This window comes from Vipera berus, assembly GCF_964194415.1.
Source record: "Vipera berus genome assembly, chromosome: Z".
Classification (NCBI taxonomy): Eukaryota; Metazoa; Chordata; class Lepidosauria; order Squamata; family Viperidae; genus Vipera; species Vipera berus.
Genome location: NC_138205.1, coordinates 67433248 through 67458628, shown reverse-complemented (window position 1 = coordinate 67458628; position 25381 = coordinate 67433248). Strand labels below are relative to the sequence as shown.

The window sequence follows — 25381 nt, the reverse complement described above, 5'->3', positions numbered from 1 at the left end:
CCAAGTGACAAAACTAGTGGACCAGAGGAATGCTGTAGATATAATTTACTTGGACTTCAGTAAGGCATTTGATAAAGTAGACCACAACCTACTACTTGATGAGATAGAAAAATGTGGATTAGACAGCATCACCACCAGATGGATTTGTAGCTGGCTGACTGGCGATACTCAGTGTGTGGTCCTCAATGGAACTGCATCTACATGGAAGGAAGTGTATAGTGGGGTGCCCCAGGGCTCTGTTCTGGGCCCAGTGCTCTTCAACATCTTCATTAAAGATTAGGATGAGGGGATAGATGGGGAATTCATCAAATTTGCAGGTGACACCAAACTGGCAGGAATAGCCAACACTCCAGAAGATAGGCTTAAGATACAGGAGGATCTGGACATACTTGAACACTGGGCGCTATCTAACAAAATGAAATTCAATGGTGAAAAAAGTAAGGTTCTACATTTAGGCAGGAAAAACCAAATGCACAGCTATAGTATAGGTCAGGGGTTGGCAACCGGAAAAAGCAAAAGAGCCATTCGGAACTGGTTCCATCACACACATAAAAAAGTGGGAGCCGCAGGCATATACATAGAATGAAGGCTACTGCTAAGCTTGTAAGCCGCCCTGAGTCTTCGGAGAAGGGCGGGATATAAATGGAATTAAAATAAATAAATAAATAAAAAACAAAACATTTTGCGCATGCGCAAAATGGGAGGCACCTGCGCGGCAACGGGTCTCCCTGGCGATGGGCGCTGGGTTGCGGCACCGCCTTCAGCACGGGCGCCGCCGGAGCCACCCCCGGGACCTCCAAACCGCCGCCCATTCAGGGAGGTGTGCGCACAGCTCTCCAAACCTTTGGAGAGGTGCGCACACACCTCCACCCAAATGGACGGCGGCGCCACCCGTTTGCAGACGTGCTGCTGCTGGTTTGGAAAGCTGCCGCGGCCCGTTTACAAAGCTACCGCCTTCGGAGGAAGGTGGCAGCCTGCAACTGGGCCGCGGCAGCTTTACAAAAGGGCAGCGCTTTGGAAAGCTGCCGCGGCCCGTTTGCAGAGCTGCCGCCTTTGGAGGAAGGCGGCAGTTCTGCAAACGGGCTGCAGCAGCTTTCCAAACGGGTGGCGCACTGCCCGTTTGGAGAGGTGCGCGCACACCTCCGCCCGTTCGGAGAGGTGTATGCGCACCTCTCCAAATGGGCGGCGCCACTCTCCGTTCGGAGAGGTGCCCACGCACCGGGCGACTGGGAGCTGCAGGAGTCAGCTTAAAGAGCCGCATGTGGCTCCGGAGCCGCGGGTTGACAACCTGTGGTATAGGTGGTACCTTGCTCGATAGTAGTTACTGTAAGAGGGATTTTGGAGTCCTCGTGGACAATCACTTAAATATGAGCAAGCAGTGTGCTGCAGCTGCCAAAAAAAAACAACACAGTGCTAGGCTGCATTAACAGAGGGATAGAATCAAGATCACGTGAAGTATTAATACCACTTTACAATGTCTTGGTTAGGCCACACCTGGAATACTGCATCCAGTTTTGGTCACCACGATGTAAAAAAGATGTTGAGACTCTAGAAAGAGTACAGAGAACAGCAACAAAGATGATTAGGGGACTAGAGGCTAAAACATATAAAGAACGGTTGCTGGAAATCGGTATGTGTAGTTTAATGAAGAGAAGAGCAAGGGGTGACATGATAGCAGTGTTCCAATATCTCAGGGGCTGCCACAAGGAAGAGGGAGTCAAGCTATTCTCCAAATGATCTGAAAGCAGGTCAAGAAGCAACAGATGGAAACTAGTCAAGGAGAAAAGCAACCTAGAACTAAGGGGAAACTTCCTGACATTAGAAAAATTAACCAGTGGAACAACCTGCCTCCAGAAGTGGTGAATGCTCCAACACTGGAATTTTTTAAGAAGAGACTGGACAGCCATTTGTCTGAAATGGTATAGGGTTTTCTGCCTGAGCAGGAGGTTGGACTAGATGACCTCCAAGGTCCCTTCCAACATCATTCATCATCATCATCATCATCATCATCATCATCATCATCATCATCATTATTATTATTATTATCATCATCATCTGTATAAAATCAGAAAGTATTACAAGTAGTGAGATTGAGTTTGGTAGGAATGTTTATAATTTTGAATTCATATATGTGATGAATGGAAGCTACTAAATTATCCTCTAAGATGACAAAAAACAGTTCCAGTTATCATCAATATATCTTGCATTGTTTATCTGTCAACCCAGTCTTCACTGAAATTACTTAGGTAAAATGGGAAATTCTCTATACTTTGCCCAAAGTCCAACAACACTGTAGAAGAGACACCCAGTTTAACAGATCTTTTCATGTTCAGAGGTCAGTTGTTCCCCCCCCCCAAAAAAATTAAACTAAATTAAAATTCACTTAAGGTTATCTTGAGCTGCATGGAAACAAAAAATATTCATAGGGTTCAACAAAGTCACAACTATTATAGCCTGGTTAAAATTATGTAATCAAGCTCTTTTTTATAAGAACTAAAATTATAAAACAATTGGGTCTCTAAACATTGTAAGGTTGACAACATATTAAGATATTTATAAAACAGCAATCCATTTTTAAAAGGGTTATAAAGATAAAAATAAAACTATGAGGACATAATTAGCAATAATACAAACTCAGATATGTTTAGTTTTTCTTAAAGACAAGAATAAATTAACAAGTAGAAGACAGATAGACACAGGTGCACCTAGATGCAGCCATATAAATATCAAAGAGGATGTTTCAGTGTTCATGGTGGGAAGGAACACTGCATTATTATATTACATTTTGGCTACAGAATGAAGCCTTTGAAAAAGTAGTTGAAGGAATAATAGAAATGAAATATACAATACTGAAAATACTAAAAGGTGGATCTGAATAGTGAATGTCATACAAGATCCATGAAATCTGAAAACATCTCACAAGAGACAAAACACCAGTGACATGGAGAATCTCTGTGCCAACATAACTTATCAAAACTGTAAGAAGAATTGTAAGAAGACTCATCATAAATTTTGAGACATCTAATCAAGTTTAAATATATTCATTAAAGTCTTGTAGAATCAGAACAAAAGGAGACAAATAACTTTGAAAACAATTTATATCAATTAAAGTGAAATATTTGGACAACGAAATTGTTAATGTATTAGTTAATTGCAACAATTTGACCCAATGCAGTTGTAATACCTAAATTTTATAAATATAGTTTAAAAGAGGAATATTTTATTTTATGCAAAATGAGAGAGGAAAAGAAGTGGGGTGTACTCGTAGACAAATTATTCCCATGATTCTAAATTTTAATGGAACCGCATGATGCAACCGGTTTGCGGGCCGGCAGTTTGACATCCCTGCTCTAATGGGATTGATTAAATGATTAAAGGAATCATAATAGTTTTCCTTTTTAAAATTTCTGCCTTTGCTATCATGATCCATTAAGTTTTTTTCTCAAATACATCAAAGCAATTCTCCACTGCAATTGTTCAATTATTAAGAACTTAAGGTCAGAACCTAAAAGGATCATACTGAAATATTATTCATTTCCCTTCATTTTAAAATAACACAGAAGACTAATTTCTTATTATTTATGCAATCAACATTCTTTTTCCAGGAATTCAGCATATTCTGTTTCTGAAATGTTAAAAGATTTTTGTGGATGTTATTAATAAAGTCCCAGTGCAGAAGTAACAATTAAGATAGAGATGATCTGAATGCAATGTCTCTGATCAAAACACTTTGCCTAATAGAGCTCTATTATTTCTAAGTTCCCACTTGCAGAGAAATCTATGAAATATAAAACAATCCTCCAAAATCTTAATGAGCTAACTATACTCCTACTGCTCTTGTATTAAGATCCATTAAACATTAATTAACTATCTTTTTAACTATCTTAAATATTTTGAGTTAGAATCATATGCATACTGAGCCAAATTGCATTTCATATTAACATTTGAAAAAGTCAAGTTTAAATAAAAAAAACCTGTACAGATTGAAAACATGCTTTCAATTCCTTGCAATCTTAATAGGTAGCCCAGAAAGGAAACACAACTAGATAAACAAATTATATGTAAAGCTAAATTAACAAAACTTGCATGTATGAAATAGAAACTGAAACAGAATTCCACCACTATCACCATCACCTTTACAGCCGAAACCTCTTGCCCTGCCCATTTTACACCTGTAGGCTATACTGTCTCTTATACAGTATAACCAATCCCCAGCTAGCATCTCTTTGCCCGATATCCCATGGTCATTCATAAATACTGTTACATTGCCCCTAGGCTAGGGAGTAGAAAATAGAACAGTTTATTTATTGACTAGTCTTATGACCTTATCAAAAAGATTAAAGAAAAATAAAACTGATTCCAGGATGAAACTAGATGGAGAGTAATATAGTGATAAAATACATATGTGATAATACAAAAACTCAGCAATCAGATAAGTAAATCTTCCTTGCAGGATACCCCAATTTATTTGATGCATCATATTCAACAGCTTTAATTAAATACTTAGCATAAGAGAATCTGTGGATCTTTGGCATATATCCCTGGCATAAAGATTGAAAAGCACTAAGGCTAGAATACAACCCTGTCTGTAAAATTTACACCTATATGGACTTTTGGATGAGTAGAGGGCCTTAACTCAGTTGAGGGCCTTCTGTGAGAAAAACTAAGAGTCTGGGTTCCATATTTATTTGGCCAATTTCTTCAATATTTCTTTTTTTTTATAATATTTTATTAGTTTTTCAATATTTACAATAATATCTTTAGAAAGCAACGTGGTGTCCGAGTTACAATAGTTCAATTTTCAGACAGATACATATTATTACAAATCTCCACATTATTATAGCCAATACTTCCTCTTTTTTCTTCGATATATATTATCTCTTATCTAAGTTAACATATTTTTATTGCTATCCATCAATCACTTAATAGTTTATTTTATTTTTTGAATGTATATCCATCGATCTTTTAATATATTTCATATTTTAACATTCCATCTTTAAAACATCAAACACCTTATCTATTTTTTCTAGCTTTAATTTTGTATTAATATTAAAATTAAAACGTTTAAGATTCCGATTTCATATTACTAACCTTTTTCCTTTATACAATTCTCTTCCATACTTAATACTGTAATCCAGTTCTCATTTATCTCATTTCCATATCTATATCAATGTTACTATATTTAAAATAGCAGTCATTAAAATACAAATCGCAAGGAGAAAAAAAAGAAAGAAAGAAAGAAAGAAAGAAAGAAAGAAAGAAAGAAAGAAAGAAAGAAAGAAAGAAAGAAAGAAAGAAAGAAAGAGGAAAAAGAAAAGAGGAGGACAATAAAATATTCTTGTTTCTCATTTATAGTTTCCACATATTAAGCCTTAACCAAAATTTGTTCCATTTTAACATTCAATACATCCTTCATATCTCTGCATCCAAATATACTAGCTACATTCTATCATTCTTAGCATATATACATCTTAACCCATATCATTTAAAAAAAAACTCAATATTTCAATGTTAATATTCATTCATTTGTATTTTGTTTTTTATCTTTATTATTATTTTTGTTAAGTGGTCAATATTTTTATCTACTCATCAAATCATTCTCATAATCCCAGTACTATCCTGTCTATTTTAATATTATCTATTTCAGGCCTCTTAAAAATGTTCATATTTCTTCAATCTTATTTTTGCTTTCTTCCTTTGCCATGTCATTTTACGCTTCTTTGCCTCCAGTTCATCAAAGCATTTTTGTATTACTGTATCATGTTGAAGTGGACCTCCAATCTTCACCTTTGAAGAGTTAAAGAATCTGCCAATAGCGCCAAATCTTATTATTTTCACCTCTTGATACAATTGTCCTGGTCCAAGTAATCATCCTTCCATATTTTCTTCATCACCATCTTCAGAAACCTGTATTTGTTGACTATTTAATTCTTCTGCCAATGTATTTAATTGTTCAATTTCTTCTATTGAGTCCTGTCCCAATAAAATATTAGTTGTAATCACAGTCTGAGTTTGGGTTAGTTTTATCGAGATACTTTCTAACTCTTTTCCAAAAGCTCTTATTTCATCACCAGCTGTAGAAAGAAGCTGATAAGTTTGGTAGGATATTTCCCACAGAGCATGAATTTGTTTTTGAAAATCTTCCATTGTAGACTTTCACACCTGATGTTCAAGGTTATTCTTTATCTTGGGTTTTTGTTTTTGTTTTTTTTTTCTTTAAAGAGAAAATCAGAATTGCAATTTCAAATTAAGCCAATGGGTGTCCTCCAAGTACTTTAAGAGTCCTTTTCTTTTGTTATTTGTTCCTTAAATGTTTTGTTTCCAAAAAAAACCACCCTGAATTTGTTCACTGCCTTCCGAGGGGAGGGTTAAATTCCCCCTCCCTCTTCACAGGGGGGAAAGTACTTAGCAGCTTAATTAGGTGAAAAAAAGATGATTGAGGTACAAGAGAGGAATCTTACCCTCATCTCTTCCACACTGCTTCATGTTGCCTGATGTTAGCTTTGACTTCGGTTGTCTGTAGCTTAGGAGCTGGCCATATTCCTATGGTCAGTCTTTCGTCCGCCAGTACAAAGGAAATGCAGGCACTAATGAGGGGGTTGCTGCCCCCCCCGCATTTCTGCAAAAGCCCCTTCTGTCTGGACACCCCTCCAGGGCGACTCTTTGGTCCCTCTAGGACCCCCCCAGCGATGCGAATCTGGACGTGGAAGACGGGAGCCGTCCTCTAGACATCCATTTTACAGCTGTAGGCAAACCGGAAGCCCAATTTCTTCCATATTTCTATTTATAGTATCAAAAGCCTCATTGAGATCTACAAATGCAGTAAATTTCTTGTCATTTGTTAGTTGCTTTGTTGTGACCTAGTATAAAGTAAAACAATTGTCTATTCTGGAGCAGTCTGGTCTTATTTTAACTTGTTCCTCCACTAAGATACTTCTTTCTATTACTCAGTCTTCTATTGTGCTTAGAACATATTTTAGTCACAATTCCAATAAGGTCTATAGTTCTACACTTTTTTGGGTCACCTTTGTTCACCCCTTTTTATATAAGGGGACTTTAATGATGACTTTCCATTCTACTGGAATGCAACCTATATTGTTTATATGAGTGAAAACCCTGCTAACAATGGGGCCCACCAATCAATATGAGTCTTAAAGAATTCTGGAGGTAGGAAATCTTCTAGTGCTGTCTACTGATCATCTATATTTTTGCAACTCAAATCCAGTAGCCATAATTCTGGCATTAAAATGTATCTGATACTGCTACATTGGAAAGATAAATGTAAAGCTCCATTCATTCAATTTATTGAAGACCTGATTAATCTTGCTATCTGTGAGGGGATTGCCTATAAATATAGACTTTGTATGGATAATCAATCATTTTTTATTTAATCATAGACCAGCAAATAAAACAAGAAAATCACAATTAATCAGGGTAAAAACTGATACTGTTCTATCAATATATTATATCCTATATTTCATTTTTTTCTGTTGTAATTTTTTCACTTATTTTAAATGTTATATATTTTTATAATGTATTTATGCATTTTGCTCCTTTTGCTTTTTTGTTATTAACAATTTATCTCAGAAATTGATGAAACCATTTCAGCAATAAAATTAAACATGAAAAAAATAGTTTCAATTTTCATGTAATTTATTGACTCCCACAGCCACATTGATTTAGCTAACTTTATTACTCCTATTGAAAGTAGGAGTAATACTTTGCTGCAAACAGCATCTGCTTCTGCAGAATGATAAGACAATGAAAGCAGGCCTTTTTGTAACTGTCAAGCACTCATTTATTGTATACTAATTTGTGTACAATTCCACTCATTGCAGTGGGATATTTTTAAAGTAAATATGCCCAAGCCTGCTGGTCTTTTAAGCTTTATAAGCTTGAAATATTATGGAGGAGTTAAGAATCTTCCAGAAATATCGGATTCAAATTCCCATATTCTCTCCAGTGCATGACACAAGACATAATGTTACATAATGACAGAGATTCCTTCCAGGACCTCCTAGACCAGATATTTAATTTCTGTATTTCATCAAGTTTTCCAGAACACCAGTTTGATTTGATGCAAGATTCAAAAATCTTACTATCTCCTAAGGCCCAATTTTAGAAAAGTACCATTCCATAGCAATGTGTTTAATTTGCAACAGTTAATGATATAATAATTATTATAATGGTATTTATGTTACTATACTAATGTTACTATAGAAAAGCTGAGCAACAACAAAGGTAGTGGAGGTGACAGTATTCCAGCTGAGCTATTCAAAATCTTAAAAGACGATGCAGTAAAAGTGCTACATTCAATTTGCCAGCAAATTTGGAAAACTCAACAGTGGCCACAGGATTGGAAAAGATCAGTTTACATTCCAATTCCAAAGAAAGGAAGTGCCAAAGAATGTTCAAACTATCGCACCATTGCACTTATTTCACATGCTAGTAAAGTTATGCTTAAAATCCTACAAGCTAGACTCCAGCAGTATGTGGATCGAGAACTACCAGAAGTACAGGCAGGATTTCGAAGAGGCAGAGGAACTAGAGATCAAATTGCCAACATACGCTGGATCATGGAGAAAGCTAGGGAGTTCCAGAAAAACATCTACTTCTGCTTCATTGACTATGCTAAAGCCTTTGATTTTGTGGATCACAACAAATTGTGGCAAGTTCTTAAAGAAATGGGAGTATCAGACCATCTTATTTGTCTCTTGAGAAATCTATATGTGGGTCGAGAAACAACAGTCAGAACTGGACACGGAATCACTGATTGGTTCAAAATTGGGAAAGGAGTCCAGCAACGCTATATGCTGTTGCCCTGCCTATTTAACCTATATGCAGAACACATTGTGAGAAAGGCAGGGCTAGATGAATCAAAAGTTGGAATTAAGATTGCCGGGAGAAATATCAACAACCTAAGATATGCAGATGATACCACTCTAATGGCAGAAAGTGAAGAAGAACTAAAGAGCCTCTTGTTGCGGGTGAAGAAGGAGAGTACAAAAGTTGGGTTGAAACTTAACATTAGATCATGGCATCCAGCCCTCTCAATTCCTGGGAAATAGATGGGGAAGAAATGGAGGTAGTGACAGATTTTATTTTCCTGGGCTCCAAGATCACCACAGATGAGGACTGCAGCCACGAAATTAAAAGACGCTTGCTCCTGGGGAGGAAAGCCACGCCAAATCTAGACAGCACACTAAAAAGCAGAGACATCACCCTGTCAACAAAAGTGCGTATAGTCAAGGCTATGGTCTTCCCAGTTGCAATGTATGGCTGTGAAAGTTGGACCTTTGAACTATGGTGCTAGAGAAGACTCCTGCGAGTCCCTTGGACTGCAAGGTGATCAAACCGGTCAGGCCTAGAAGAGATCAACCCTGACTGCTCCTTAGAAGGCCAGATCCTGAAGTTGAAACTCAAATACTTTGGCCACCTAATGAGAAGGAAGGACTCACTGGAGAAGAGCCTAATGCTGGGAAAGGTTGAGGGCAAGAGAAGAAGGGGATGAAAGAGAATGAGGTGGCTGGATGGAGTCACTGAAGCAGTAGGTGTGAGTTTAAATGGACTCCAGAAGATGTTAGAGGACAGGAAGGCCTGGAGGAACATTGTCCATGGGGTCGCGATGGGTCGGACATGACTTCGCAGCTAACAACAACACTAATGTTAACATGTTATGAGTTTTATCTCTGTGAATCTTAAATGCTACATATCATATAATAGAAGCCAAGCATTTATAAACAGAATATAAGTAGCATCATGATCTTCATATTGCAAGTGGTAAAGATGACAGAGATAGCAACCTTTATGCCATCTAATAATGATGAAACTCAATTTCAATTGGCTCCTGGGACTGACCTAGGGATGTTAGGCAACAATATCTGAGCAATACTGAAAGAAAACATTTAAGTACTACTTCAATATTCCATAGTGTCCTAGCATGAAGAAAGTAAAATGACAGCAAGAAATCATATTTAAGTTCTTTGTTTCTTTTAAAGTAGGGACTTCACAGTATCTGCATGACTCTTGGGTCAAAGGGTAGCAGGGAGAGATTTGACGATATAGGTATAACAGAAAACCAGATGAAAATATATGGGAAGGAAAGAGGGAGGGAGGGAGGACATGCAACATTGAGTTCAGATTTTAACTCTTCTTTTTCCTGCTTGTCTATCCTATCAAGACAGGCAGTTGACATCTATGCATCATTAATGTAACCAGCCTGTCTGCTCTCAGATTCCTGATAGTCCTTCTAGCCCTCATACCAAGAATGCTACATGGTAACATCTGCCGTAACTTAATAAATTCATAGCTACAGTAACCTTTGAAGTAGACATCGCATGACACTTTTACAGTTCAGTTTATGCAGCTTTTTTAATTCCACAGGATTTCTTAAGGCAAATGTACATGTTTCGGATTAATAAAACTGCAATACATCAACTTTATAAATAGCTCTAACAAATGAATCTTGCAATGTTAGCTTTTGTTATTGTTGTCTAATCACACCAGAAATCCTAATTTGCCTCACTTTCAATTTTTCTGGCTATTGGAAATGCAGTAAATGAGTGTTGGAAATAGGTTTTCGGCTCAGCTTACAGATAATATAAGAAGCTTGAATGTAAGAATTTATATCCAGCATTGAATTTCCCATGGAAATAACTTCAAACCTCTCGTGATTTATATATCTGTAAGGGCACCATTTCTATAGTGCTTATTCAAATTGCACAGATCCACAACTGAAGGAAGAAAAAAAGTAATTCCCAGTGTTGATGATAAAAGGTTACCAACTTTTAAAAAATGTAATTAAACCAGCCAACTTTCTTGGTAACTTTCTGAAACAGATACTCTCATAATATACTTGCAACATGGATGAATTAAAATTTATTACAAACTTAACTGGCAAATATTGCTGACTCTCTTTCCCACATAAGTGTATTTACCATATTGCTGAGTGAGAACTGACACATGAAATTCAGCATTTGCTTCATTGGTTTACTAGAAAAAGAGAAAGATTTATCTTGACTATTTTTGCCTGAAGTCATAAAGCTGTTAGTTGTAGTGATTTATAATGTACATAGGACTTCTGGGACTGAAAGTTACCTACTCTATACCAAAACATTGCTCAGTATAGAAAGCTACTTGATAGAAAATTCCATCTTTTTTCCTGATGTACTCGTTTTCAAATATATATTTATTATTATGATTGATTGCAGTCATCCAGATGTTTAGACTGGTTTTGACATTTGTATTCACAGACTTTCTACATCTGTTTGCAAAACTTCATATTTTATTATTTTCTCCAGTTCTTTATCTTCTCTTCTGCTGTATTGCAATCTCCACTATCCAAACTTTTTTTTTTATCTCTCCTATCAACAATTGTTAAGTCTGGGATATTATATGACAGGTGACTGTCAGTTTGAATTCTAAAGTTCCAAAGCACTTTAGCTTCTTCACTCTCTATTGCATTGTCTTCACAACATTGTGAAGACACAGATACCAGTTCTTCAGCTGGTATCAGTTGGCCTTCATAAGCTTCAAAATCTTCCCTAGAACTGAGGATGTTATAAATTATCGGTACTGTGTATGTGCAGATCCAGGAAGTGTGGCCTTTTGCAATTGACTAATGGAACTTTTCCACAACACTACAAGGATGTAATGAATAGTGAATAGTCATCAGTTTTCTTGGTTTTTGGTTCAAACTGTTGAGTTAAGCTTGTGTCCAATTAAAAATTCCATGAGTATATTGTATCACAGATATTACCCATGTCTTTGATGGAGTTTCTACTGTTCAATTTTGCCTCTAGCAATTTTCTGACTCTTTGAATGTATTCTTTACTTATTAAATTTTAACTTTTCCATGATTAATGTTGTCCAAAGTGTAAAATGCCCAAATACTTGTAGGCTTCATCCTGATAGCGCCTGATGGCGTGTGCATCAATTCCATTATTGCTTGTAATTTACTCTGATTTTATTTATTTATTTATTTATTGCTACTGTAGCACATTTTTCTAAGACAAGTTCTATTGCTATATCTGTGCTAAAATTTTACACTATTTGTCAATGACTGGATTTTGATTTCTGATTTCCCACGCTCTGAAAATTTGCTAAAAGACTTTCCATGAATCCAGACAGCAAAGGCAAAGAAAAATGCATACATTAATTCTTACCTTTATTCCATAAATGATAAAAATGGTCTTTATTCAAAGGCTGATTAAGAATCAGAAGGCAAAACTTTAGGTTACCTGAAAGAGAGTTAATATTGACAAATTGTTTTCAGGATTTACAATTCTACAATTTCTTTCCTCTCAACATAAAACTAAACTACCTTAGAAATATCACATTACTGTATTATTTCTGGAGAAATGGGCAAACTTTACATCAAATTGCATGATGATTAGAAAGCAAAAAAGTCTTTTGGATATGTTTTAAAAACTGTGATAGGGACATATGACACTTGTATTAATGTAGTACATGGAATCAATTAATATAATTAGAAAGTATATTAGCCATAGAATTACAGGTTTCACAGTTACAGTAAAATGAGATGTTAGACTAAATCTTATAGAGCAGATTAGTCAAACCTTTCAGACCAGTTTCTTTCATGATGTCCTTAATAAGAGACATCATCAGAGCCATTGGCTGGCATAAAATAAAAGCATGGTAGAATGCTGTATTCACCACAAATGTAGATAGTATTAGCATGTTGCAATATCTATGCAACTATGCATGAGGTTCTTTCATTTGCATTTTTATAATGTTCCAAAGTATTACAGGAAATTAAAATAGGGCATTGCACTACAAAAAAGCAAGATATGCACTGCAACAATTTTATGCCTAAACCAGCATTATTATAAGCCCAGCTGACTGCTAGCCCCTTCCCAAAGATTCATGATCTCATGTGATAATGCTTGACCTGGTTGAAAATCCAGCTTTACAACTCTCTCAAATTAATTGAGACTCCTTTATTTCTTCTCTACCTGACTAATTATAGGGAAGGAAAGAGCATACTATAAGTAGAAAACCATAAAGAAGATTCTACCAAGTTCACCTGTAGCAGCACCCTGGTCACCTGTTGAAAAATTGGGTGCTTTGCAGTCCTCCTGCCCTTATAACCAGTATCAGGGACTCCACCCACCTATATTCCCCCCACCCCATCTCAGCAGTCTACTGGGTTTACCAGTGTGTGAAAAGCTGCCATAACCCTGGAGGCCTGTTTCTCACCCAAACAGGTCCCAGAGGTTTGCGTCTGGAAGGGCAGGATGCAGACCCAAGATTTAAGGGATCCTATGAAATGAGAAGCAGGCCCCAGCCCTAAGGGACTCAGGGGGAGAAAAGGTGGTCCAATCCTTCAGGACTCGTCAGAGGGAGAAACAGACCCAAGACTTCTGGGATAAAGCAGGGCACAAAGCAGGCCTAAGTCTTCCTGACTTAGTTTTGTGCACAATGCTTTCCCTACTCTGAGACTTCATTTACACTCCCTCCACATTAGATCCCTACAAGTATTTCCATCCCCTAATGGCTGCCTGTGGTTTGTCCCTTGGCTGCATGATACAATTGTGAAAGCAGTGATTATAGAAGATATGTAATTTGGTCACTGGAAACATGGCATCTGCTTCAGGAATTGCACCATGTGGCTAAGAAACAAAGCAACCATTTTGCTTCGTTAACCTAGTCTGCACAGCCCTTTGGGGCGCAGAGGTAGACTATGTTATTTAAACAGAATGGATCATGTTTTCCTTGGCAGCATGAGCGATTCCAGAAGTAGCTGCCATTATATCAATGGCCAAATTGCATTCTGGTAGATATAAATATTACAGCTTCTGGAATTGTGCCACATGACTGTGGATAAAATAATCCATTCCAGCACTCTGGAAGACCTCAGAGTTTTTGAAAAGATAGGTAATGAGGACACTATTTAGTCTGATGGGGTGGAATCGGGCCTAAAGCTTGGGGACCCAGAAGAGGCAGAAAGCATAGCACGAGGTATCTCAGGAGTAGGGAGAGAGTCGGGATAGTTGGGCTGGCCTGTACTAGGTCTCCAAGAGCCTTCTCCACCTGAGGCATGTAATGACCACCACATTTGTTTTAACAATTCATTCGGAGAACAGGGATGGGGAGATCATTAAGTGAGATGCTTCTTTTAATAGCCATTGCAACATGTGACCATAATGAATATATCTCAAGGACTAACTCTATAATGTTATGATTTTTTTAGAATAAACATTACTGAATACTATAAAACATTTAAGTATAAACCTTTAAATCTGCTCTGTAAGTTACTGAATGACAGTTCAGCATTCCAAAATTCCTGAAACTACTTCCATCAAATATCTTAATTCTCTCAAAAATCACCCTTCATTTTGGCATATTTTCTAAAAATACTTTGAAACTAAAGGCATTTTCATCGTAATCATCAGTATGAGAAGCTAGTAGATCAAGGATCTTATTCTCCTTTCATTTTATCTTAAGAATCCGGCAAAGTATGTTTGGCTGACAGAGTAACAGATTGAAAAAGTGGGTACCCATGCCTGAAACCCAGTTTAAACCTGAATGTTTCCAATTTTAGTCTAATAAGTGAACCATTATACTACATAGTCTGGACTCTATTACTGAGTTATAGTCAACTGGTAGTTGAAGTCCAAGTACTAACTTGATTTATTTATTTTTAAAATTTCAAATATGATTCTTTTTCATTATAAATCATAGTGTGCTTGAAGTTTTGTTGAATGTTTCTACTTTAATTTAATATTGGAAGTTAAAATTCTAATTCAAAAGCATCTGAAGAGCTATTCAGTTTGCTCCTTCCAAATGGTAAAGCTTTTAGTCAATTCTCAAATTATAGGGTCAAGCATCCACTGTGGGACTGAAAGAAATTTGCAAATGGGCTAAAGCAAAGTAGCTAATTTCAGACTTTAAATATACTAAGTTTAATGGATGGATTTTCCACCTGCTTTTTTCTCTTAGCATATGAACTGCTTCTTTCTTCTTTCCTTAACATTTACATTTTTATTAAGTTTATTAGGATATAAAATACAAAAGAAAATGAAATTAATGGGAAAATGAGGAAGGAAAAAAGGAAAGGGAAAAAAGTGTAGGGGAAAGGGGGGGGGAGAAAAGCATTGACTTCCAGCTCTTTTCAGTGCAGTAGAATAGAATATTACAGCCTCAACTTTTTATTTTTAAATGCTAATATATACTAGTCATTTCTAGAACAATAAAGATATCTCATCAACAAACCCCAAAATCAAAGTTTCATTTTATTCCACCTCAAGTACATCCAGAAATGTTTTTCAAATAAGTAAAGTTGGATGTGTTCTTTTCTTTGATTAATGCAGTCTATATAACCATCTCTGCTAATTCAATCAGTTTTTCCAACCAATTAATGTATTCCCATTAATGGAAATTAATGTACCTTTCCATTTTTGTGTATAAAGCATTCTTGCTGCTGTCAACATATATAACAAAAAGACCCGATTTTTTCAATATATTTGTCCATTAACCCTAAAAGTCTCTGGTTTAATTTTTATATTCACTTTAAGAATCCTAAAAATCTTCAGTATTAAAATATTAATCTTATCCCAGTACTTTTTGGTTGCCATAGATCCACCAAAAATAATAAAAAGTTCTTTCCTCACATTTACATTTCCAACATATATTTGAAATACATTTATACATTTTTTATAATTTATCTGGTGATAAATACCAATGTTACATCATTTTATAAACATTTTCTTTCAAATTATAATTTAACATACATTTTAAACTCTTCATCCATATATTTCCCATTGTTCAAGAATTATAATATACCCAAAGTTCTTTGACCATTACAAAAAACAGGAACTGGACACAGACAAAAATAGATGATAATTTACAAAAACAACATTTACCAAAATTCTCACAAGTTCAGCAACAAGTTATGAATGAACCGGTGCTATCTTTGAAATATAAGAAGCTATTAAAAAATGAAACAGGTAAAGTCCCAGGCCCAAATGATATCACGTCAATATTATAAATATTGAGGACCAACTCCTACAGCCATTAAAAGATATAATGAATGGTATACTACAGGGAGAGTGCAAAAGTTGGGTTGAAACTTAACATTAAGAAAACCAAGATCATGGCATCCGGCCCTCTCAATTCCTGGCAAATAGATGGGGAAGAAATGGAGGTAGTGACAGATTTTATTTTCCTGGGCTCCAAGATCACTGCAGATGGGGACTGTAGCCAAGAAATTAAAAGACACTTGCTCCTGGGGAGGAAAGCAATGGCAAATCTAGACAGCACACTAAAAAGCAGAGATATCACCCTGTCAACAAAAGTGCGTATAGTCAAGGCTATGGTCTTCCCAGTTGCAATGTATGGCAGTGAAAGTTGGACCATAAGAAAGGCTGAGCTCCAAAGAATCGAGGCCTTTGAACTATAGTGCTGGAGAAGACTTCTGCAAGTCCCTTGGACTGCAAGGTGATTAAACCGGTCAGGCCTAGAGGAGATCAACCCTGACTGCTCTTTAGAAGACCAGATCATGAAGTTGAAGCTCAAATACTTTGGCCATCTAATGAGAAGGAAGGACTCACTGGAGAAGAGCCTAATGCTGGGAAAGACTGAGGGCAAGAGAAGAAGGGGATGACAGAGAATGAGGTGGCTGGATGGAGTCACTAAAGCAGTAGGTGTGAGCTTAAATGGTCTCCAGAAGATGGTAGAGGACAGGAAGGCCTGGAGGAACGTTGTCCATGGGATCACGATGGGTCGGACATGACTTCACAGTTAACAACAATACTACAGGGAGCAAAGATGCCTCAAACTTAGAAAGAAGCTAACATTGTGCTATTACCAAAGGAGGGACAAGATGCCTTCAGGATAAAAAATAAAAGACCAATTTTATTACTAATTAATGATTATAAAGTTTTTATTGCAATACTGGTAGAAGGCTTGAAGCTTTTTTGCAAAAATACAACTAAGAGACAATGTTACAATTGTTCAGGATGTTATTGAATACTTACAATACATAATAACAAGGGAAGCAACTCTAATATTTTTGGATGCAAAGAACGCATATGACAATTTAAATTGGATCTTCATGTTTAAAGACCTGGAAAATATGAACTTCAGGGAGAAATTTATTCAAGGGGTTAAAATGATTATTTTAATGGAAACATAACTAAAATGTGTGAAATTTAAAAGGGTATGAGACAAGGATGTCCCTTATCTTTGTTGTTGATGAGAAAATAGCAGATTAAATATTATACAGATAGTTCTCGAGTTATGAGTGTAATGGAGCCTGCTCCCTTGCTCGTTAAGACGCATGTGGCTCATTAAGTGCAGATGAGGCATCTCAGGGTGGTAAAGGCCATGGGGGGGGCTACTGATGGAATAGGGCCCCAAGGCCTCCCCCACACACTAAGCTACCCATGCTTCCCCCTCCCTTCCTGCTGCGTCAGACTCACTTATCTTGAAAAGATCCATCTCTTCTCTGCCATGGTTACTGCCTTTGAGGGAGAGCCTGTAATATCATGCGGGTTCAGGCACCAATCTTCTTTTGCAGAGAATGGGAGCCTGAACTCTTGCGGTGTTTGCTCCCACCCCCAATTCCTTTCCACTACTGCAGCAACAATTTTCACCAGGACGGAGACACTGGGGAAATTAGAAGCTCCATTTGCATGGAAATACACGCTTAGAAATGGAGTGCCTAACTTTGTGGCTCTGTTTTTGCTGGAAAAAGCCATGTCTCAATCCCCTTGCTGGCGATAACAAGCCTCCAGAGGGAGCGTGATAGCTCCAGAGGCTTGTTTTCACAGGATTGCTCTCAATAAGAGTGAGGAGCACTCGCTCCAGAGGCTTGTTTTCACAGGATTGCTCTCAATAAGAGCAGGAAGGAGCTTGAGAAATGGCTTTTTCCTGGTGAAAACAAGCCTCCGGAGCAAGCGTGCCTTGCTCTGTGGCTCCATTTTTGCCAGAAAAAAAAACATTTCTCAAGCCCCTTCCTGGTGAAAATGGAACCAAAGAGCGAGGCATGCTCGCTCCAGAGGCTTGTTTTTGTCAGGAAGCGGCTTGAGAAAGGCTTTTTTCAGAGAAAACAAGCCTCCGAGCCCTGATGCTGGTGGAGTGAGGCAGCGGCTGCCAGAGCAGACCCTTCCCCATCTGCCCTTGCTTCCCCAAAGCCTCCCTTCACTAACCTCCTTTCCAGCTCCATTCTCCACCACTGGCTGCAAGGCAACAAAAGAAGCCTGTGGGACTACAGGTAAAAAAATATTCAATCAGACCTTCCAACTTTGCGAGATTTTTTTTCCCCATGAGAAGTTGGAAGGTTGGATTGATCTTTTTTTTAAATCCCACCAACTTTTGTTGCCCTGCACATGGAGAACGGAGCTGGAAAGGAGGTTAGTGCAGGAATGTGGTTGCCTGCAGTGAGGATTAGGTTTTGGCATTGTGGATGCCCTGGGGTGGGGATTAGAATTTGCCACTGTGGATTGTGGAGTATTTGTGCTCTGGTGGGATTCCCTGCATTTTTTTAATAATATTTTATAGGTTTTCTAATTTTACAATTAAGTATTTAAAAAGCAATGTGATAACTGGGTTAATCAATAGTTCAATACCATACATAAAACTTTAGTATAAATCTCAAGTTACAATATCAAATATTTCCTCTCTTTTTCTCTTAATATCTACTATCTCATATTAGGCTAATACAGTTCTTATTATTAACTAAGTAAAAACATCTTTGTTACATTTATTAATAATATTTAGTTTATACATGTCTTAATTGTGTTCACATTCAATCTTTAAATGCAATGTCCTGTTATTGCTTTTTTCCCAGCTTTAATTTCCCAACAATATTCAAATTAGCATTTGGTATTTATAATTTCCAAGCTTTAGGCAACCAAAGTTTCCCTTATCTCAACTTCTCCCTTTTTCCCTTTTCATAACAAAATCTAATATTCTAAATACACATATCTATTTGAATATAGTCTTGTTCTGTTTTCTAAAATTATCTATTTTCCACCATATTAAACTATCTAATTAATAATATAGTATCCCCTCTAATAAATCAAATGTCATGGTTCTGATTAATGAGACAGTTCAAATAACATTCAGGCATTGTTTTTCTAAAAGTTTATAATAATGAGAACGAAACATCAGCACTCATGGATGGATGCCAGAATCTGAATTCTCCTCCCCTAAACCCATCAATATCATGCACAATTCCTTCCCTTAATTACACATCATTAATCACATTCTCCAATTAGTCCAAAACGCAAGCTTCATTTTCGTTATCTTGCACGCCATTCTCATCTAATTTATACATCTGGGTTAGCATACTCCTCCCCGCAACTTCTTTATATTCAGAGTTGTAAAACAAGATATCACATGATCACATCACTTAGTACTCCCAATCCTAGCAATTCCTGTTGCAATCATTAAATGAAAATTACAGCCATTAATCAAGAATCAACCCTAATCAAAGCCTTTCTAAGCTTGTACCTCCTAGCCCCAAGCCTCAGTAAGGTAAGAGATTGTCTTCAACTCCTCCCTCTCACCTATTTCCACAATCTCTATCCTTATGTCATATACCCTTTCTTGTGGGGTGGTGAGCAGCTCCAGAACCATGTGATTGTTGACTGCTTGCTACACCCTAGGAAGCTGTACCAACCTCATCCCAGTCCCAGTCACTTTTGCCATCCTGCACTCCAAAACCTCTGCCACCCAGCTGACCGACACCAATGTTTTCTTGTTCCAGCTACTGACAAATGCCCTGGGGTAGCTTTGCATAGTGCACAGGTCTGCAACCCGTGGCTCCGGAGCCGCATGCGGCTCTTTCAGCCATCTCCTGCGGCTCCCAGTCATCTGCCACGTGCAGTCCAAAAAAAAAAAGTGGGACTAAAAAAGTTCAACCAATCAATTCAAATAGGCAGGGTAGGTGCATATCTCGCCTTGGCTCCACTCTTCAGTCAAACCCTGTTCTGCACATGCGCGCATGTACGCACATGTGCACACATTTTTTGCGGCTCCCAGTTTTTCCTTTTGTGAGGGAACCAGTTCCGAGTGGCTCTTTCACTGTTTCAGGTTGCTGACCCCTGGCATAGTGAAAAATGAAAAAAATAAATAAATCACAAAGCAGCTTACAGAGGCAACATGATGGCAAAATCCCTTTGCACCATGCTCCTGGGTCCTATGGGGCCATTTGCACTGAGAAAAAAGGGGGGAGCCAAAAGCAGGGTCCCCACCCCACCTTTTCATGGCTCAAAGCCAAATCTCCAGCCCAGCTTCTATGTGAATTTTGTTTATGTGGCCACAGGAATAGTGCAACAGTCATAACGTTAGGCATAGGCCATAATTCTTTTTGTTCAACATGGGTGCAACTTCAAACTGTTGCCGAATGAATGTATGAGGGCAATTCGGAAATAAACCTCCTGCAGATACAGAACTTTTATTATACACATTAGAAAACTACAACATTACATTACTTTTTGACATAATCACCATTCAAATTGAGGCACTTGTCATTAATGTCTTAAAAGGTTTGAAATTCCCTAGTAGTAGTCGCTCAGCGCCAAATCTGGGTTATAAGGAGAACTGAACTGCTTCAAAAGTTCTTGGGTGCATCTAGTGGTGTCTGAGCAAGCATTTTTTTAGAAAATTTTATTAAATATACATTTAAAAACAAAGGTGGACATGATTCAACTTCCCTAGCTACAACACTACTATTAGTATTATCTTATGTTACAGAAAGAAATAACAAAAACCTAAAATACAGTCTATAACAGGGTGTACAGTATAACAAACTGTACATATAACATCTGTTGATTTTTTTAGTAAACTGTCATTCAGTCCTCAGCGTTATATTTACATATCTTTCAGTTATGTCCATTATATAGATGCTAATAAGAAATCCTTACATTATCAACCAATCAAACAATGGTCATCTCAGCGATCCTCCTTAACTCTAACCAATTGTACAAATTTTGCCAAATTTCATAATACTCCATTTTGTTCTTATTTTTGATCTCTAGGGTTAACCTGTCCATTTCAGCACAGGATAAAATTTTATCTATTATTTCTTCTTCAGTGGGTGTTTCCTTTCTTTTCCATTTTTGGGCATATGCCAGTCTTGCTGTGTGCAGCAAGATACGTACTAATAAGTAGAGAGATGCTTTACTGAGATTATCATTAATAATCCCTAATAGAAAGATTTCTGGTTTTAAATCAATTTTTTGTAGTAATATTTCTTCCATCCAATTTTTTATCCACTGCCAAAAATTTTGCGCTTCTGAACATTCCCACCACGTATGATAGTAAGTCCCTGGAAGCCTTCTGCATTTCCAGCACACTGGTGAGACTTTTTTATCTATTTTTACTAACCTTGTAGGGGGAAGATGCCATCTATAAAACATCTTGTACAAATTCTCTTTATAGGAGGTGGCTAGCATTAACCTCCTATTTCTATCCCATAGTGATTGCCAATTATCTAAGTCAATATTATAACCAAAATTTTTACTCGATTGTTTCTTTTACCTGTTCTTCTAACAGATCCTGTTCTAATAAATATTGATATATCTTTTTTATCATTCGATCTTCTGTTCCTAGAAGAATTTTATCTAATTGTGTATGCTCTAATTTTATCCCTGGTTCTTTTTTATCTTTTCTGTATCGTGACTGTATTTGTAAGTATGCCCACCATTCCAACTCTACACATCTTCTGATAATCTTTTTCTTGTTTTCAGGTCTCCATTTTCATCAAAGAGATCTTTATACGTAATTACACTTCCTAGATTTATGAATTTGGGGTGCATAAAAATCTCTAATATAGATAGCCAATTGGGAATTTCTATATAGTTATTTTTTTTTAATTTTTATCCACACATCTAATTGTTGTTGCTGTTAGTTGCGAAGTCGTGTCCGACCCATCGCGACCCTATGGACAATGTTCCTCCAGGCCTTCCTGTCCTCTACCATCTTCTGGAGTCCATTTAAGCTCACACCTACTGCTTCAGTGACTCCATCCAGCCACCTCATTCTCTGTCGTCCCCTTCTTCTCTTGCCCTCAATCTTTCCCAGCATTAGGCTCTTCTCCAGTGAATCCTTCCTTCTCATTAGGTGGCCAAAGTATTTGAGTTTTAGCTTCAGGATCTGGCCTTCTAAAGAGCAGTGAGGGTTGATCTCCTCTAGGACTGACCGGTTTGATCGCCTTGCAGTCCAAGGGACTCGCAGGAGTCTTCTCCAGCACCATAGTTCAAAGGCTTCAATTCTTTGGCGCTCAGCCTTTCTTATGGTCCAGCTTTCACTGCCATACACTGCAACTGGGAAGACCATCGCCTTGACTATATGCACTTTTGTTGACAGGGTGATGTCTCTGCACTCTAATAGTGCCCGTCTAATATGATGATTCTGAAAGTACTGATGAGCCCTATATTTTCCGTCCCACATTATAGCATGCCACCCAATTTGCATGTCATGACCTTCTAATGCTAGTAGTCTTCTGTTCCTTAAATGTATCCAATCCTTTATCCATACCGCTATTGCTGCTTGATAATATTTTTCCCAATCTGGGAGGCCAAGCCCTCCTCTTTCCTTTGCATCCTGTAATAATTTTAACTTGATTCTCGGTTTTCTACCTTGCTAGATAAATTTAGATGTAATTCTATTTAAATTTTCAAAAAAATCCTTACCTAATTTAATTGGTACACATTGGAATAAAAAGAGTAATTTGGGCAGTATATTGTCGCTATTCTTCCCATAAAAGAGAGCTGCAAGCTTTTCCATCTATCTAGGTCTACTATAATTTGGTCCATTAACTTGTCATAATTTTCTCTTTTAAGTGTAATACATCTTGCTGATAGTTGGATCCCCAAGTACTTTACTCTTTTAGATGTCTGGATGTTAATTTTTTTCTACTAGCTCAGTTTCTTGTAAGTTGGACATATTTTTAACTAGCATTTTATTTTTTTCTTTGTTGATTTTTAATCCTGCAACATCTCCATAATTTTCCAGCACCTGTAATAATCTTGTTCCAGATTCTAAAGGGTCTTCCAGAATAAAAACTAAATCATCCGCATAAGCCTGTAATTTAAATATCTCTTTTCTGATTTCTAATCCTTTAATCATTTTATCTTTTCGGATTCTATATATCTCATCAATCTCATTTGCCATCTCATCTTTCCCTGACCCTAGGGCCCTTGCTAGCAAGTCCGTCATCATTTCTGGGAGGTCCTCCCCCTTCTCTTCCTTCATGTTTAGGAAACGTAAATAGTGGTCTGCTTTCTCAGTTTCAAGCAGTATGATGGTTTTTTCTAACACTGTAGTTGCTTGCAAAAGTTTTTTCATTCATTTAATCTACTCTTCTTTCCTCCTTATTCATTCTATCCTCCATTTCTAATAATTTCTGTTCATTTTTCAATATTTGCTGTTGGAAACATTAAAATTTTCCATCCATTGCTCCCATCCTCTCTTTAAGTTCTCCAGTATCATTCCTTATTTCACCTATTTCTCTTTTTAAATCCTCATGATTTCTCAACATAACCTCTTGCATGGATTGTAATATTGCTTGTATGTCTTTAAGTGAGCTTGCTCTCTCCTGCAGCATCATCTCCTCTACAGATCTTTGCCCTGCTGGGCTTAATTCCGCCGATGAGGCTTGGATCATCTGCCTTCTTCCAGTCCCAACTCTTGTAAGATTTGGGATGCTTGTCATCTTTCTAAATGACGTCAGCCAACTCTCCCACTTATACACAATATTTGTCTTTCCCTCCACTACACCTGGGGAATTTATCGTTCTTCCAAGGTTATAATCACTAGTGCCTTATATTTTAACAATGCTAGATTTTGTTGCTAACACAATATCCAACCTATTACACCTATTACACTAACGCTTCTAAAACATAATAATCAATATTAATCAATTTAAAATGTCTATATTCCAAACAGTCCTAACTTTTCTACATAGAAACATGTAACAATAATATAACCATTAAATTACCTCAATAATATAACCAATATTATTCAATTCTTTAACAATAATAACCACATTTCACAGTCAGTTCGGTGATGAATATTATTATATATTCAAATAGATTTTCTCTCCCTCCTTAAACATTCTACTTTTTGTACCTAATTAGTCTCCTCCAAATCAATCATACCATAGATTATGTTCAGTCAATTCTTATTGGTCTAAATTCTCAAAAAAATTACCATTTATCCCTTTTGTTTTAAAAACATTTTGAAACAAATAGTTCACTTCTTAAGTTATGAGTATCACTCTTTCCTCCTTTGATACTAATTGGTCGTTAGTTCTTCTTCAAGATGTCCGCTCTCTCAGCTCAGTCCGCACTGTCATTCTTCAAGTTTATTTTGTTTTTTGTTAAACTCCTTCTTGGCTTTACTGAAAGAGCCAGAAAGAGAAACCACCCTTGATCTCCAGTCCTTACAGCCTGTGAGCCTGTTGCTTTAAGGTCAGATCTCTTTTTTTTTCCCTGTCTCCTTCTCGCCGCTATCTGACAGGGGAGGTGAATTCTCCTTTCGGTCTGGGGCCTCTCCTCTTATTTACTCTTCTGTGAAATTCTCCAGAAAGATTTCACCATCCGGAGCACTTACAAGAATTTGCTGAGTGTTTCTCTGCCAGGTTAGTTGAATCGCTGTCCCACTGGCTCACCGCTATTTTTGACAGCTGTCATTTCTTCACGGCCGCCATAATGGGCCGTCTCCTTTACCCGGCTTTCTCCTAGGCTTTCCTGCTTTCTGCAGCTCAAACCGCCATCCTGAGCGCCTCTGCTTCTAATTGCTAGCATTATTATGAACCAACACCATATCGGAAGTCAGCATGCCCGAACATTTGCCATGGATGGCTCGTCTGAGTTTCAGTAATGTTTCACAGTAGATTTCTGAATTGATGGTCGAACCACACTCCATGAACTTTACTAGCAGTACTCCTTTGGCATCTTGACATTTGGTGGGATTTTCTATGGCACCACTTCCGGTATGGTGTTGATTCACGATAATGCTCGCCTGCATACTGCTAGACACACCCAAGAACCTTTGAAGCAGCTCCATTGGGATGTTTTTGATCACCCCATAGTCCAGATTTGGTGCCGAGCAACTCCTACTAAGGAATTTCAAAACTTTTAAGACATTATGACAAGTGCCTCAATCTGAATGGCGATTATGTTAAAAAGTAATGTAACGTTAGTTTTCTAATGTTTTTAATAAAAGTTGTGTATCTGTGTCTGTCATTGATAACTAAATGGAGGTTTATTTCCGAAATGCTCTCATTGTAACTCACAGACTATATGCAATACTTTGCCAAGCTTTTCACTTCTCTTTCTGTCTATTAATATACTGTAAGCTGGATGGTGAAAAATGAGCAGCAGATGATGTTTGGCCATGAAACATCATT

At 37.3% G+C, this 25381-nt stretch overlaps 1 protein-coding gene across 11 annotated transcripts in view; it reads right to left on the bottom strand.

Moving 5' to 3' along the window:
* TPK1 (thiamin pyrophosphokinase 1) overlaps positions 1-25381 on the bottom strand; it is a 474984-nt gene that overhangs the window by 381844 nt on the left and 67759 nt on the right. For 9 of the 11 annotated variants that reach the window (XM_081342927.1, XM_081342933.1, XM_081342929.1 and 6 more), the window contains exon 3: positions 12165-12239. The exons of the other annotated variants lie outside the window; for them this stretch is intronic. In XM_081342927.1, coding sequence (XP_081199053.1) covers positions 12165-12239 — 75 coding nt within the window. The remainder of the gene's footprint in view (positions 1-12164; positions 12240-25381) is intronic. 11 annotated transcript variants of the gene reach the window in all.